The sequence below is a fragment of the Oryctolagus cuniculus genome, chromosome 7 (assembly GCF_051225735.1).
Source record: "Oryctolagus cuniculus isolate XC-2025 breed Fujian yellow rabbit chromosome 7, ASM5122573v1, whole genome shotgun sequence".
NCBI lineage: Eukaryota > Metazoa > Chordata > Mammalia > Lagomorpha > Leporidae > Oryctolagus > Oryctolagus cuniculus.
This window is the reverse complement of record NC_142873.1, coordinates 37,454,773-37,471,091: the sequence shown is the minus strand read 5'-3', so window position 1 is coordinate 37,471,091 and position 16,319 is coordinate 37,454,773. Positions and strand designations below refer to the sequence as shown.

Here is a 16,319-nt window from a genome sequence, read left to right as displayed (position 1 = left end):
TCAGGGAGCTGGATCACTAAAATGCCAGCCCCAAGGCCTTTTTTAATGGAGTTCACAGATAGGATTCAGTGTTTCCGTGGACAACTCATCATCTTTTCATTCCCTCCTTTTCTTACATAATCGTTTGCAATACTTTGTACCATGTGCATTTGTCTGTAACTTCCTGTGTTGTGTCCCTTTTTTTGTTTCACAGCTTCTCATTGAGATAAGATTCACATGCCGTAAGGTTCACCCTTTTTAAGTGCACTGTGTGGCTTTTAGTATGTTCATAGAGTTGTGAAATTATCTCTGTTTTTTAATTCCCAAATATTTTCATCAACCTAAAAAATACCCAGTTAGCAGCCATTCCTCCTTCCTCCTTCCTCCTTCCTCACGGATGCTGGCAACCATGAATCTACTTTCTGTGCATGTGGTATTCCGTCTCCTGGACATTTCATGTCAGTAGAATTGTATACTGTATGACCTTTTTTTGTATAGTTTCTTTCACTTAACATGATGATTTCCAAGGTTCAACCATATCGAAGCCTGTAACAGCACTTACTCCTTTCTTTGGCTAAATAATTGTAATTATATCACATTTTGGATAACCCGTTCATCATCTGATACGCATTTGGTTTGCTTCTACTTTTTGATTATTGTGAGTAATGCTGTTTTGAACATTCATACACATATTTTCATAGTCTTTCTAAAACCATATTTAACATTTAAAGAGTACTTAAGATCAATGAGAAAATGCAAATAAATAGTTTTTTTTTTTAGGTTTATTTATTTATTTGAAAGTCAGAGTTAGAGAGAAGGAGAGAGAGAGAGAGAGAGAGAGAGAGAGAGAGAGATCTTCAATCTGCTGGTGCACTTTCCAGTTGTCTGGCTTGGCCAGGGATGGGCCAGGTAGAAGCCAGGAGCCAGGAGCTAGGGGCCAGGAGCTTCTTCCAGGTCTCTCACATGGGTGCAGGGGCCCAAACACTTGGGCCATTTTCTGCTGTTTTTCCCAGGCACATTAACAGGGAGCTGGATCAGAAGTGGAGCTGCCAGATGCGAACCTGTGCACCTATGGAATGCCAACGCCACAAGTGGTGGCTCTACCCACCATGCCACAGTGCTGGCCCAAATAATAAGTATTTCTAGGGGCGCAGAGCTGTGACATAGCAGGTAAAGCCTCTGCCTGTGATGGCAGCAACCCATATTGGTGCCTGTTTGAGTCCTGCTACTTCATTTATGATCCAGCTCCCTGCTGATGTGCCTGGGAAAGCAGTGGAGGATGTCACAAGAGCTTGGGCCACTGTACCCCGTAGAAGACCCAGATGAAGCTCCTGAATTAATCAAAAAAATTAAAAAATTAAAAATGTCCAACACTCAATGAACAAAATACACAAATAGATAATTCTTTAAGGAGAATGGTAAGCTTAACTGAAAATATCAGTGGCAATATATTGTTGAAGAGCTAAGCCCTCTCAAAGAGTATTGTTTTACAACAGTTGTTAACAGCAGAGAACTTGTGACTGGTTGTGGTGGTTGAAGAACAACATTCAAGGCCTAAAAGTGTTACGTTTGAAGTTTTCTGTGTCTCTTAACTTTCTTTGACTATGATTTCTTTTTTTTTTTTTTTTTTATATTTTTATTTTTTGACAGGCAGAGTGGACAGTGAGAGAGAGAGACAGAGAGAAAGGTCTTCCTTTGCCGTTGGTTCACCCTCCAATGGCCGCCGCGGCCAGCGCGCTGCGGCCGGCGCACCGCGCTGATCCGATGGCAGGAGCCAGGAGCCAGGTGCTTTTCCTGGTCTCCCATGGGGTGCAGGGCCCAAGCACTTGGGCCATCCTCCACTGCACTCCCTGGCCACAGCAGAGAGCTGGCCTGGAAGAGGGGCAACCGGGACAGAATCCGGCGCCCCAACCGGGACTAGAACCCGGTGTGCCGGCGCCGCTAGGCGGAGGATTAGCCTAGTGAGCCGCGGCGCCGGCCGACTATGATTTCTAAAGGCAAGTATCTTACGTCTTTCTTATGTTTCCTGACTGTCACGTACTGCAGCTGTGGTATTGAACTTTGTATTTGGGTATGATTTCAAATTTTAAAAAAGTCGAAGAAACAAACATAGTACAGCGACCACCCATGTAGTCTTCAGGCAGATTTACCTGTTCACATCTCACCCCATTTGTCTGCTTGCTATCTGTCTGTCCACCCACATGCATAATTTTTTAAAACTATTTTAGGATGGGTTACATAGCTCACAGTTCTTCACCCCTAAATATTTCAGTGTGTTTTTCCTAAGAACACGATCATCTCTTACATAGCCACAATACAGTTGTCAACTTCTTCAGATCATATTGATAAAATACTTCAATCAACTGTGAGTATTACAATGCTGTTAGTTGATATAGTGATTTTCTTTATTGGATTTTCCTTCTATGATGTGCAGATATTACATTTAGTAATTGTGTCTCTTTAGTGTTCCTTAATGTAAAACGTTTTCAGAGCCTTTTGTCTTTTTAATGTTGACCTTCTTGAAGAATTTAGCTCTTCTCTAATATAGCTTTGGTAAAGGACATGTCAGAATTATTTGTATTGAGCTGTAAGTCATTTGTTTTTACGTAGTCCTGTTTGATTCTTACAAAATCCTCATGAAATGGGTATACATATTCATGCTTTACCATTGAAAGAGTTCACTGGGTAAGGGATTCAGCTAAGGCCTTATTGTGAAGAAGGCTACAGTTGATTAAGTGCTACATGCCAGGCAGTTTTCCAAGTGTGTAACTCTCAAGTACTTTAAACTTCCTAACAACACTTTGAGGTGAACTAGGGCCCTGAAATGAATACAGAGTAAGGAGCAGACTGTGGGGTTTCAGAGGAGCGTGAGTTAGATTTTTATTCTTGGGCTCTGTTTTTCTGCTTCTGCAGTGACTAAATAAGATTCCATGATTTTTTTTTCGGTTACTGTTATTTTACTCTTTTTTTTTTTTTTAATTTGAAATCTGTAAGTAGGAGCTGAAATGGGGCAGGCATTTTTAATTTTGCTTTGATTGCATAGTTTATCAGAGTGGCTATGAGATGCATTGTTGATGGGATTGAGACTTAACCTCATCCCTCTGTTTATTCATAGCTGCAGAATTTTTTTTTTTTGCTGAAATGTACATTTATGTGGTGAATTATAGCTTCATGTCTGTTACCCATTTGACTATCAGAATCATTTGACCTCTTATAATTGATTTAAGATTCAAGACTAGGTCTTGGTCCAATGCAGTTATCACTATTCTGTGCTTCATTCATTAAGGAGCTTTACTATTTTTTTAAAGCAGCCCTGATGCATTGCAGACTTCACATTACCAGAGTCTTGGAACTTGCTATTCCCTTTACAAGTATTCTCTTATAAAATTAGGTTAGTCTTGGAGTTGGGGTTGTGCCTTAGCAGGTTAGGCCACTGCCTGCAATGCCAGCATGCCATATAGGTGCCAGCTCCAGACCTGGCTGCTCCACTTCCAATCCAGCTACCTGCTAATGCACCTGGAAAAGCAGCAAAAGATGGCCCAAGTGTTTGGGCCCCTCCATCCACATGGGAGACCCAGATGAAGCTACTGGCTCCTGGCTTTGGTTTGACCCAGCTTAGGCCATTGCAGCCATTTGGGGAGTAAACCAGTGGATGAAAGATTTCTGTCTCTGTCTCTGTTCCTGTCTCTCTGTCTCTCTCTTTCTCTCTCTCTCTCTCTGTAACTCTGCCTTTCAAATAAATAAAATAAATCTTTAAAAGAATAGGATAGTCTTAAGACTTGTTTTTAAAATTAAGGTGGTTCGTTCTCTCTCTGTAACTCCTTCCTTCCTCCCTCCCTCCTTCCCTCTCTTCCTTCCTAGCGAGAAAGAGAAGCAGAGACAGAGAGAGAGGTCTTCCATCCACTGAGTCTCTCCCCAGATGACCCAAACGGCTGGAGCTGTGCCGATCCGGAGCCAGGAGCTTCTTCCAGGTCTCCCACATGGGTGCAGGGGCTCAAGGACTTGGGCCATCTTCTACTGCTTTCCCAGGCCATAGCAGAGAGCTGGATCGGAAGTGGAGCAGCCAGGACTTGAACTTGTGCCCATATGGGATGCTGGCACCGCAGGCGGCGGCTTTACCTGCTACGCCACAGCGCCAGCCCCAACTCTGCCTTTCAATTAAATTAAGGTAGTGAGCAGTTTTAAGTCATGAGGGACAGTTTTATAAAGACTGACCTTATTTGAATAATTTGTGCAGCATCAAACTTAATCTACTCCAGAGTTTATGATGCAGTAGTCACTACTGGCCACATAGTAATTAAGAACATCTGCTTAGCATCAGTCCTAGAACCATTTTGCTTTTGGAGTGCACAAGCTCTTTAGATGACTACTGGGGTGGCTTTAAATGTTTTTGTGCACAGTCTACAGACAGAAATGTATTTCACATCTGTTTCATATATGCAGTCTCATGAAATAATATATCCTTACTACTTGAAAAACATCCTGTTTCTTTTTTTTTTCTGTCCTATGCTTTTCTGTAAAATTTTTTAAAGACTGTAGTGATCCACTGAATTGATCACAGAAACTGGTACTGGGTAATATTAATTTCAAGTTATTCTGATTTAACTTCCTCTGCTTACAAATGTGTAAATAGATCCCAGGAGGAGAAGTGATTTCTCTAAGATCTCTAACTTATTGCAATGCTGAGAAAAGAATTAAGGACACGTGGCATCCAGTGTTGTATTGTCATTTAAAATCTAAATTACTGTTAGATTCCAAGACCCCCCACAGTGGATGCTTGAAACTGCAGAGAGTACCAAATCTTGGTATGCTGTATTTTCTCATATACATGCATACCTCTGATAAGGTTTAATTTAGAAGTTAGGCACAGTAAGAATTTTTTTGTACTGTTTTTTAATATTTTTTAAACTTTTATTTAGTAAATATAAATTTCCAAAGTACAGTTTATGGATTACAATGGCTTTTTCTGATCCCCCCTATAACTCCCCTCCCCAACCCTCCCATCTCCCGCTCCCTCTCCCATTCCATTCACATCAAGATTCATTTTCAATTCTCTTTATATACAGAAGATCAATTTAGTATATATTAAGTAAAGATTTCATCAGTTTGCACCCACACAGAACATAAAGTGTAAAATACTGTTTCAGTACTAGTTACAGCATTATTTCACATTGAACAACACATTAAGGACAGAGAACCTACATGAGGAGTAAGTGCACAGTGACTCCTGTTGTTGACTTAACAAATTGACACTCTTGTTTATATGGCGTCAGTAATCTCCCTAGGCTCTAGTCATGAGTTGCCAAGGCTATGGAAGCCTTTTGAGTTCACCGACTTCGATCTTATTTAGACAGGGTCATACTCAAAGTGGAAGTTCTCTCCCTCCTCCCTTCAGAGAAAGGTGCCTCCCTCTTTGATGGCCCTGTTCTTTCCACTGGGATCTCACTCACAGAGATCTTTCATTTAGGTTTTTTTTTTTTTTTTCTTTTTTTTCCCCAGAGTATCTTGGCTTTCTATGCCTAAAATACTCTCATGGGCTCTTCAGCCAGATCCGGATGCCTTAAGAGCTGATTCTGAGGCCAGAGTGCTGTTTAGGACATCTGCCATTCTATGAGTCTGCTGTGTATCCCGCTTCCCATGTTGGATTGTTCTCTCCCTTTTTGATTCTATCAGTTAATATTAGCAGACACTAGTCTTGTTTGTGTGATCCCTTTGATTCTTAGATCTATCAGTGTGAAGGCACAGTAAGAAATTAATGCAATAAATAATAAGTTGAAGAATTATAACAATATACTATAATAAAATCACCAGCACCACCACTTGTATACTTTGGGGCCATTATTAAGTAAGTAAGGGATCCTTGAATACAAGTGATACTAGAACAGTTGCTTTGATAATCAGGGTGGTTACTAAGTGACTAACAGATGGGTAGCATATGTAGCAAGGGTATACTGGACAAAGGGATGCAACCAAAACTACGGAAAATGAAACTATGGATAAGGGAGGCCTGCTGTACTTTTAGATAGCTGTACCAACTATTTCTAGGAACACAGGAAACAGCACAGTCATTTGTAAGGTATAGGAAACTGTTTAGAGTATTCTTGGAAGCTACCTTTGTACAGGACTCAGGTCCCTCCATTCTTCAAGAGACTGTGCCCTCAGGGTTTTTTTTCCAGGAGCATCTGATGGGTACACCTGCCTTTCCTTCTCCCTTGCTTTTCTGTCCCTTTGTTCAGATGAGATTGGCTAGGACAGCCAAGACCCACAATGCAGCAGGGACTTTTCTATTATCCTTTCTTATTTTGTGAATTCTACTACATATCGGAAGATGTTCTTTATTTGAAAAGAAAAACGAAGGAAACAGTTTGCAGGATGAAGATTGTTATCACGGAAGTGGTTCAGGTTGCCAGCAGTGAAACTGCCATGTTTAATTTTTGGTGAATAACTGATTATACAGCACACAAAAAGATTTATTATAATAATGAGATTGAGAAGAGTAGAAGTGGTCTAAATGTAAATTTTGCCTTTTCTGCTTTATGCAGTCTTTTGAGAAAAAAAGAACGAGAAATCTAATTAAAATATTTAATTTATTTGAATATTTAAAATAGAGTTACCACAAATTACATTTGACAATTAGCTATTTTTAACATTTATTTATTTACTTATTTTGAAAGAGACAAAGAAAAAGAGATTTTTCTTCTGCTGGAACTGATGAATCAGAAAGGCATGCTGAAAATCAGTATTATTGTATGATTCACGCATAGATTATCAATACTTAATCTGACTTGAGTTTACAAGAGATGTTAGAATATGTTTTTTTTTTAAAGATTTATTTATTTGGAAGGCACAGAGAGAGAGAAAAAAAAAGGAGAGAGAGAGAGAAAGATCTTTCTTCTACTGGTTCATTTCCCAAATTGCTGCAATAGCTGAGGGCTGGGCCAGGCTGAAGCCAGGAGCCTGGGACTCCATGGGGTCTCCTACATGGGTGCAGGGGCCCAAGCACTTGAGACATCTTCTGCTGCTTTCCCAAGTGCATTAGCAGGGAGCTGGATTGGAAGTGGAACAGCTGGGACTTGAACCAGCAGTAATGTGGGATGCTGGTCTGCAGTTGGTGGCTTAATCTACCAAGCCACAATGTCAGCCTCATGGAATGTATTTTGTAGCATGAAAATACCCTATTTTAAAATTAATTTATAGCCATTCTGTACTTTGATGCTCATTTCTTAGAATTACAGAATCAGGACTCTAAATCATCTTCTGTTTGTAAAAATGAGATTATAATATCTTAATAATGATTTTTTAAAAAAATTATTTACTCAAATGGCAGAGTGATAGAGGAGAGACAGAGCAATCTTTCATTCGCCAGTTCAATCTCAAGTGGCTGCAATGACTAGGGCTGGGCCAGGCAGTAGCCAGGAGCTGGGAACTTTATCCGGATCTCCTACATGGGTGGCAGGGGCCCAAGTACTTGGGCCATCCTCTGCTGTGTTCCCAGGTACATCAGCAGGGAGCTGAATTGGAAGTGGAGCAGCCAGGACTTGAACTGGCACCCTGATATGAGTTGCCAGCATTTCAGGTGGTAGCACCGCTGTCCCCCCCACCCCTCCACAATGCTTTCAAAATAAACAAGAAAAATGTGAACAGACTTGGAACTTTGATTCTTAAATTGATCCAGCCCTCAAAGGAACTTGTCCATTTGTTAAAAATTTCCTTTTCCATAAGTCTTTCTTATAGTCAAATAAATGTTTATCTAATAACCAAAACACCCCATTTTATAATGCAGTGGCAGTAAAGGGAGACTGTTTTGCAGCTGTGGAGTTTTTTTTCCTTTTGTTCTTTTTTCTTTTTCCGAGGCACAAGGCTTGGTGGGAGAGTTGTCTTAAGGCAGCACGATCAGAGCCAGGGACTAGCCTGCTTTTGTCTGTTTCAGTCCCCGTTAAATCATCAGCTGTGCCCACTGGAAAGATGTGTCAGTTGATCAACGGGCCAGAGTATCAATTTTATGTTTTCAGATTGCTAACAGAGGAGCTTAAGCTTCTATATATAAGTGATTCCACAAGTCTGTTTTCAGTCAGGCACATAATTAGAGTAACCAAAGAGTTCACTGAGGTTAGAATTCCATGCTAAGATTCAAAATTATTTGGTCTTTAAAAGCAGTGTGGAGCTGCTGTATAAGCACCGCTGAGCTTGGAGTCGTGTCAACTGACCTAAGTTCTAGTCTTGGCCATTCTACTCTCTTAACAGTGAATCAAGTGTTTTGTTTGTGTGTTCACATATTTCACAGACGCTCATTTCTTAGCAAGGGAGAGAGAGAGGGAGAGAGCAAAATCTTTCATCTGCTGGTTCACTCCGTAGATGCCCACAACTATGAGGCTGAGCCAGGCTGAAGCCAGAAGCCAGAAGTTCCCCCTGAGGGTAGCAGGAACCCAAGTGCTTGGGGCACCATCTGCTGCTGCCTTTCAAGTGTTATTAGCAGGAAGCTGGGTTGGAAGTGGAAGCAAGTCTGGATCCTTGGCACTCCCGTGTGGGATGCAGGTATCCCAAGTGGCAGCTTAATGCGCTGTACCACAACACCTGAAGAATCTTGAAAACTATAGTGGTTGCAATAAGAGAAGATTAATTATGAAACACTGAGATAACAGATATTATGCTGTCATTGTCATTGCATATCAAAGATGATTATGATATATTATATATGTAAAAATCAGCTTGCCAAACAAAATTACAGTTGTAATCCTTTTTCTCTTAGAAAGGAAAATACCTACTAAAAAACACTACACAGAAATGTGTGTGTTTAGTCTGAATATCACAAGTGTACATCCAAAAGTTTGTGAAAAAATGGAATTAAAATGTGTTTATTTTGGTGCAAAAATATTTCATATCTATATATAGTTTTTCATGACTTTTTGAAGATTCCTCATTTATAAACACACACATACATACATACACATGTACCTATATTGTACCTGGGAAATATAGAGAAATTTAAATATTATATGTTCAGATGGTTGAAGATAGCTTGTTGATACTTCAAGGTGGAGCTCTGTGTTTGGTGATTCATATGGGTTTCATTTTTTTTTTTACTGTGTTTACCCTATGTATTTATTTTTAGTGTTGAGTATTTTCAGAACTATTATATCTTTTTCTATGGGAGGAAATAAGTATTTGACCACAGGTGGTTTTCATATTTTTGGTACGAGGCATGTGGATTGACAGCCTATGAAACTTTAATACTATATAATATGCAGGTGCTTTTATTGTTTATAGAAATGCCTAATCCTTGTTTGAAACTTATTAAACAGTGTGCCATCTGTAAGCCTTCCCAAATTTCATAGATTAATTAGCTTTAAAGGAAGGTTGCCTTTTATCTAACTTGTTGTATAAACTCTTCCATCTGGGAACCTTCTCTTTTATGTGCTTGGTCAGTGTTCTGTGTTCTTCAGCCCTCTAGTATTTTTTTTTTTTTTTTTTTTGACAGGCAGAGTTGGCAGTGAGAGAGATAGACAGAGAGAAAGGTCTTCCTTTTCCATTGGTTCACCCCCCAACGGCCGCTGTGGCCGGTGCGCTGCGGCTGGTGCACTGCGCTGATCCGAAGCCAGGAGCCAGGTGCTTCTCCTGGTCTCCCATGGAGTGCAGGGCCCAAGCACTTGGGCCATCCTCCACTGCACTCCCGGGCCACAGCAGAGAGCTGGCCTGGAAAAGGGGCAACCGGGACAAAATCCGGTGCCCCAAGTGGGACTAGAATCCGGTGTGCCGGTGCCGCAGGCAGAGGATTAGCCTAGTGAGCTGCGGCGCTGGCCGAGCACTCTAGTATTATAATTTATGGAGTCTGGCATTCTCAGTCACGATGAAGAGCACAAAAAGTGACAGTAGACTGGACAAAGTGACATTGTCCAGAGAGTAGTTTAAAACTGATGAGTAATCTAATCATCATGACTTTGCTCTGTGTGTGTATGTATGTGTATGTGTTTGACGTCACTGAAAAGTAAAATAGTTACTATGTAGAAAAAGTTTTATAGATGATGGTCATATGAGGGAACTTCAAAACATTTGCAGAAATCAAAAGTTTTTTGTTTTGGTAAAAAACTTTGAAATTCATGCACAGTTTTTCTTTTGCCTTTTTTTTTTTTTTTTAAGAATTATTTATTTATTTGAAAGTCAGAGGTACAGAGAGGGAAGGAGAGATAGATCTTCCATTTGCTGGTTCACTCTCCAAATAGCCACAACATCTGGGGCTGGTCCAGGCAGAAGCCAGGAGCAAGGAGCTTCATCATGGTCTCTCACGTGGGTGGTAGGGACCCATGTACTTGGGCCATCTTCTGCTGCTTTTTCCAGGAGCATTAGCAGGGAGCTGGATTAGAAGAGGAGCAGCCAGGACATGAACCCATATGGGATGCTGACGTTGTCAGTGACAGCTTTACTCGCTATGACACAACACCAGCTCCTATGCATAGCTTTTCATAATTCACGTTTTCCATGAACTTCTTGAAGATCCCTTAAATAGCATTCTTGTGACGTTTCAGTTGAAAAACCCACACAGCCTTTTTTTGGACATTTCATGTAGTGTTTCTTTTCCTTGTGATTGTGACTGAAAGGTTGTTGACAGTAAGAGTATTCGGTGCTAGGAGATCACATGGTTAGCTTTGTCATAACCTTTCTTTCTAGCAGCTGTAGTATCATGGTGAAAATTTTCCTGTTTTAAAACAGATCTACATGAAATCATTTTACTTTAATTATTGGTCAAGTTATTGAATGCCCACAGTAAAATAGCTATTTTTAGAAATTACTACAAAATATATAGAAGTTACTAATTCAGCCATCTGTGTACTTAACACTAATCAATTTTTTTATTATTATTTGGTGCTTTTTGTGGTTTTAATCTTGCTATCTCCCTCCAAAGAAATTAGACTAATGCTGTAAAAATGGTCTCTATAACTTAGCTTAGAAAATATAAGTTATTTTTCTCAGTGTTTTGATTATGGTACATATTGTGAGCAATAAACAAAAAAGTTGTATCCGATAAGATCTAAAATCTAGGTGGAAAGGGGGAACTAACATTCTTGAAGTAGTTGAAATCATGAGAGATTTCTGTTATTTTGTCTAAATTATAAGGACATAGAATGTTCAGAGAAAATTAAAAAAAACAAAGTGGATAAGAATAATTGGAGTTTGGGCCAGCGCCGTGGTTCAATAGGCTAATCCTCCACCTGCGGCGCTGGCGCAGTAGGTTCTAGTCCCGGTCAGGGCGCTGGATTCTGTCCCGGTTGCCCCTCTTCCAGGCCAGCTCTCTGCTCAGGCCCGGGAGTGCAGTGGAGGATGGCCCAAGTGCTTGGGCTCCTGCACCCGCATGGGAGACCAGGAGAAACACCTGGCTCCTGGCTTTGGATCAGCGCGGTGGGCCAGCCAAAGCACGCCAGCCATGGCGGCCATTGGAGGGTGAACCAGCGGCAAAGGAAGACCTTTCTCTCTGTCTCTCTCTCTCACTGTCCACTCTGCCTGTCAAAAAAAAAAAAAAAAAAAAAGAATAATTGGAGTTTGGAGGGACTTTAGAATTAGGTTACTGGAGGAGCTGGCATTCAGAATAGGAATAAAGAAATAAGATAGACATGCATAGAAATTAAATGTTTGGAAGGCATGGCTTGTTTTTCCTTTTTTTTTTTTTTTTTTAAATTTTTGACATGCAGAGTAGACAGTGATAGAGACAGAGAGAAAGGTCTTCCTTTGCCATTGGTTCACCCTCCAATGGCCGCCGCAGCCGGCGCGCTGCAGCTGGCGTACCACGCTGATCCAAAGGCAGGAGCCAGGTGCTTCTCCTGGTCTCCCATGGAGTGCAGGGCCCAAGCACCTGGGCCATCCTCCACTGCACTCCCGGGCCACAGCAGAGAGCTGGCCTGGAAGAGGGGCAACCGGGACAGAATCCGGCACCCTGACCGGGATAGAACCTGATGTGCGGGCGCCGCAGGCAGAGGATTAGCCTATTGAGCTGCGGCGCCAGCACAATAGTTATTTTTAAAAATTGTAAAAAAAAAATCAGTGCTTTTTTTTGTGGAAAAAAAACCCCAATTTATTTTATTTATTTGAAAGGCAGAGTGACACATAGAGGGGGAGAGACAGAGTGAAAAATATTTTCTCTCTGCTGTTTCACTTTCTAAATGGCCACAAGAGCCACGTCTGGGCCAGGCTAAAGCCAGGAGCCAGGATCTCCACCCAGGTCTCCCACATGGATGGCTGGGGCCTGAGTACTTACTTGGTCCATCTTCCACTGCTATCCCAAACATATTAGCAGTAAGTTGGGACGGCACTGGAGCAGCCATGACTTGAACTGATACTCTTATATGGAAGGCCAAACACCGGCCCCAAAAGCATTAAATTCTAATCTGTTTTCATCTGATTCTCAAATCAGAATGTTCTGTAACTTTCCCTAGATTGCTGTGCTAAGGAGACAGCAACGTATGATAAAAAATCGAGAGTCTGCTTGTCAGTCTCGCAAGAAGAAAAAAGAGTATATGCTTGGGCTAGAGGCAAGATTAAAGGCAGCACTTTCAGAGAATGAGCAACTGAAGAAAGAAAATGGAACGCTGAAGAGGCAGCTGGACGAAGTTGTATCAGAGGTGAGTGCTGGTGAGAGAGCCAGGGTGAGATGGGAAGGTGTTTATTTTTTCTGAGAGATAATCTGAGAAATATCTACATTTTATGTTATGAAAAACAGTGGTACTAGGAAAATAAGGGTACAGTAAGTCCTAGAAGTTGCAGTAAGGATAAAGCATTTCAAAGAGGTCCTTTTGAATTACACCTCCCAATCTACACAGAAATATCTCCTTCTGGGTTTCTCCCCACTCCTTACCGTGGTACCCTCTTTTCTGATTAAACAAATCATATTGAGTCTCCCAAATAGTCCTGTCAGATGTTTCCTTTTTGAAAAAGAGAGCACTCAAAAATGAAAAATGGGTTTTGTCCTTTATCTGCCCCTCTGATCACTGTGACATTTTTTGCATTCTGTAGCCGTGTTGGTCCTAGGAAGGTTAATCTCCTCAGTTCTGTTCATGAAATCGGCTGCTTTCAGGATTTCCCTCCCCAGTGCTGTCCTGAACCGACTGGATGCCCACTGAGGGGAGCTTCTTACACTGTTCTTTCTGTCTTGCCCCTGTGCACACGGGAATACGCCAGTGTGTTCCTGTAAACAGTGACTTTGACAGGGAGAGACACTATACACGTGGTTCAGAGTTCCTTGGGGACATATTAAATACAGAGTCATTGAGCTCTTGGCCTTTGGGTCAAGAGGCAACTGCAACAGAGTGACTGCTGTGTTGTTTTCCCTCTTCTACTTTTCTCTTTTTCTTTCTGTGCTATGTGAAAGGCTCTACGTGGTCTTTTTAAATGTGCTATTGCCTCACCTTTGAATTTTATTTTTTTCTTAAATAAAAAAGGTATTCATGTAACTGGTGCAGAGAATTCTTATCCTGGGTGTTGCTTTTAATGACATTGAAGTATAGTTTAATTGTTTTTAATGTGGTCATTTCCTTTAGAACCAAAGGCTTAAAGTCCCCAGCCCGAAGCGAAGAGCCATCTGTGTGATGATAGTGTTGGCGTTTGTAATACTGAACTATGGACCCATGAGGTGAGTGTGTTGCCATTTATAATACTGAGCGGTGGACTCATGGAGGTAAGTGTACATAACTATTTTGGATACTGATGCCAAAAATTCCAATTCTCCTCTTTTGTTATTCTTAGCTCTAGTAATAAGCTAGAGAAAAATAGATTTGTTTTGAACCAAGTCAGTGTCCTAGATGTGCAGGGTAATTAGACAGGAGCCATGCCTTCAAAGACTTCATGCTCCAGCTGGGAGGACAAACCTGTAAAATGGTGACTACAGTGTAAAGTGATGGATGTAATAAAGGCAGCCTGAAAAAAGTGTTAAACAAATATATGAATTCCTTGAGGTGAAGCTACATGTCATTGGGAGGTGCTCAGTGTGTTTCATGTTGAGTGAGTGATAAGGACAATCCTCACAGAAGAATCTGAACATTGACATGTGACACCAGATTGCCAGGTGGAAAGGATGGGAAAGGCATGTTAGGCAAAGGAAGCAGCCTACATACAGGCGCAATTATGAAGCAACATGACATTTTCAGAAATCAGTGGGATGGTTGAACTCAGTAATCAATGCACAATCATTCTTAGGCGTTTAAAAATTAACAGAAAAGTGATCTCTGTTAAACATAGGAGTGGGAATAAGAGAGGGAGGAGATACATAGCTCGGCACAGGCTCACTCGGACTTACCTCCAATGGTGGAACTAGAAATGTGCCAGGGGATTTCAACTCAGTCTTATCAAGGAGGCATGTACCAATGCCAACACACTTGGTAAAGTGATAAGTATAAGTGCACAACCGATCAAAAAGATAGGGTAAGTGTCGAAGAGATTTTACAAACAAGACCAGTGTAAGCAAATAATGAAGGATAGAATTAAAAGGGAGAGAATGATCCTGCGGGGGAAGCAGGACACACAGCAGACTCATAGAATGGCAAACACCCAAATAAGCACTCCGGCCTCAGAATCAACCCTTGGGGCATTCAGATCTGGCTAAAAGGCCCATGAGAGTCTCACAGGCATGGAAAGCCATGACACGGTGGCAAAAACAATCTAAATGAAAGATCCTGGTGAACAAGACCCCAGTGGAAGGAGCAGGCCATCAAGGAGGGAGGTGCCTTTCTCGGAAGGCCTGTGATACGGCCTTGACTAAACAATTTCAGAGTTGGTGAACTCAAGGGGCTTCCATAGCCTAGACAGCTCTTGGCAAGAGCCTCAGGTGATTGCTGACGCCATAAATAAGAGTGCCAATTGTTAAATCAACAACGGGAGTCACTGGGTACATGCTCCCCACATAGGATCTCTGTCCTTAATGTGTTTTACTATGAAACCTAAAAACAACACTACTAGTCGAACAATACCCTATACCTTGTGTGGTTGTGTGAGTGCAGCCTGTTGAAATCCTTGCTTAGTATATACTAAGTTGATCTTCTATATATGAAGGTAATTGAAAATTAAACTCAATGAAGGGCGGGATGGGAGAGGGAGTGGGAGAGGGGAGGGCCACGGGAGGGAGGGAGGTTGGGGTGGGGGAAGCAACAACAATACAAAAGTTGCACTTTATAAATTCACATTTATTAAATAATAAAAAAAATAAGAAAAATCAGTGGGAAGTTCAAGTACCTTGTACATATGGCGAGTGGGGTGTGCATGAGGCTAGATGGATGGCTAAAGGTAAAGGTTTTTAGGTGGAGGGTAAGATAATTAGCTTTACATATCAGGAAGATGACTCTGAGAATGGTATTGAAAACAGTAGACTGAGGAGAGACTGTTGGCAGAGACACCATTGATGGAATATTGATGGATTTCAAACTCTTCTGAATTTAAACTATGGTTATGGAAAGGATGGTCCATCTCAGAGTACATTTTTTATGTAGACCCTCACATTTGATATACAACCTGAAGAAAAAAAGAAGGAAATTAAAGATAATTCTAAAATGTTTTAAGAGATTTATTTATTTATTTATTGACAGGCAGAGTGGACAGTGAGAGAGAGAGAGAGAAAGGTCTTCCTTTGCCGCTGGTTCACCCCCCTAGTGGCTGCTGCGGCCGGCGCACCATGCTGATCCGAAGCCAGGAGCCAGGTGTTTCTCCTGGTCTCCTATGCGGGTGCAGGGCCCAAGGACTTGGGCCATCCTCCACTGCCTTCCCGGGCCACAGCAGAGAGCTGGACAGGAAGAGGAGCAACCGGGACAGAATCTGGTGCCCCAACCGGGACTAAAACCCGGGGTGCCGGTGCCGCAGGTGGAGGATTAGCCTATTGAGCCGCGGCGCCGGCCAGGATTTATTTTTTAGTTACAAAGAGAGACTGAGGAGCAAGCAAAAGAGAGAGAGACTGAGAGATAGATCTTCCATCTGCTGGTTTGCTCCCAAATTGGCTGCAATGGCCAGGTCGTTGCCAGGCTGAATCCAGGAGCCCATAGCTTCTTTCAGGTCTCCCATGTGGGTGCAGAGACCCAAACATTTGGGCCATCTTCTGTTGCTTTTCCTAGAGCATTAGCAGGGAGTTGGATTGGAAGTGGAATGGCTGCGTCTCCCAACTGGTGCCCCTATGGGATCCGGTGTCACAGGTGGCAGCTTTACCCCCCTAAGCCACAATTCTGTTCCCTAGTTCTAAAATGTCTACTTGAGGGCCTGAATGGTTATAATGTTATCTCGGATAACAAACATAGAAAGATGGATAGTCTTTTTTTTTTTTTTTTTTTTGCTCAAACCATAGCCTTTATTCTTCATCTTGCTTGTTTTTAAAA

The 16,319-nt window shown here is 41.7% G+C and overlaps 1 protein-coding gene across 3 annotated transcripts in view; it reads left to right on the top strand.

The window, feature by feature from the left end:
- ATF6 (activating transcription factor 6) overlaps nt 1-16,319 on the top strand; it is a 221,715-nt gene that overhangs the window by 43,921 nt on the left and 161,475 nt on the right. For all 3 annotated transcript variants that reach the window (XM_089299668.1, XM_008265536.5, XM_089299669.1), the window contains 2 exons: nt 12,405-12,590; nt 13,506-13,597. In XM_089299668.1, coding sequence (XP_089155794.1) covers nt 12,405-12,590; nt 13,506-13,597 — 278 coding nt within the window. The remainder of the gene's footprint in view (nt 1-12,404; nt 12,591-13,505; nt 13,598-16,319) is intronic.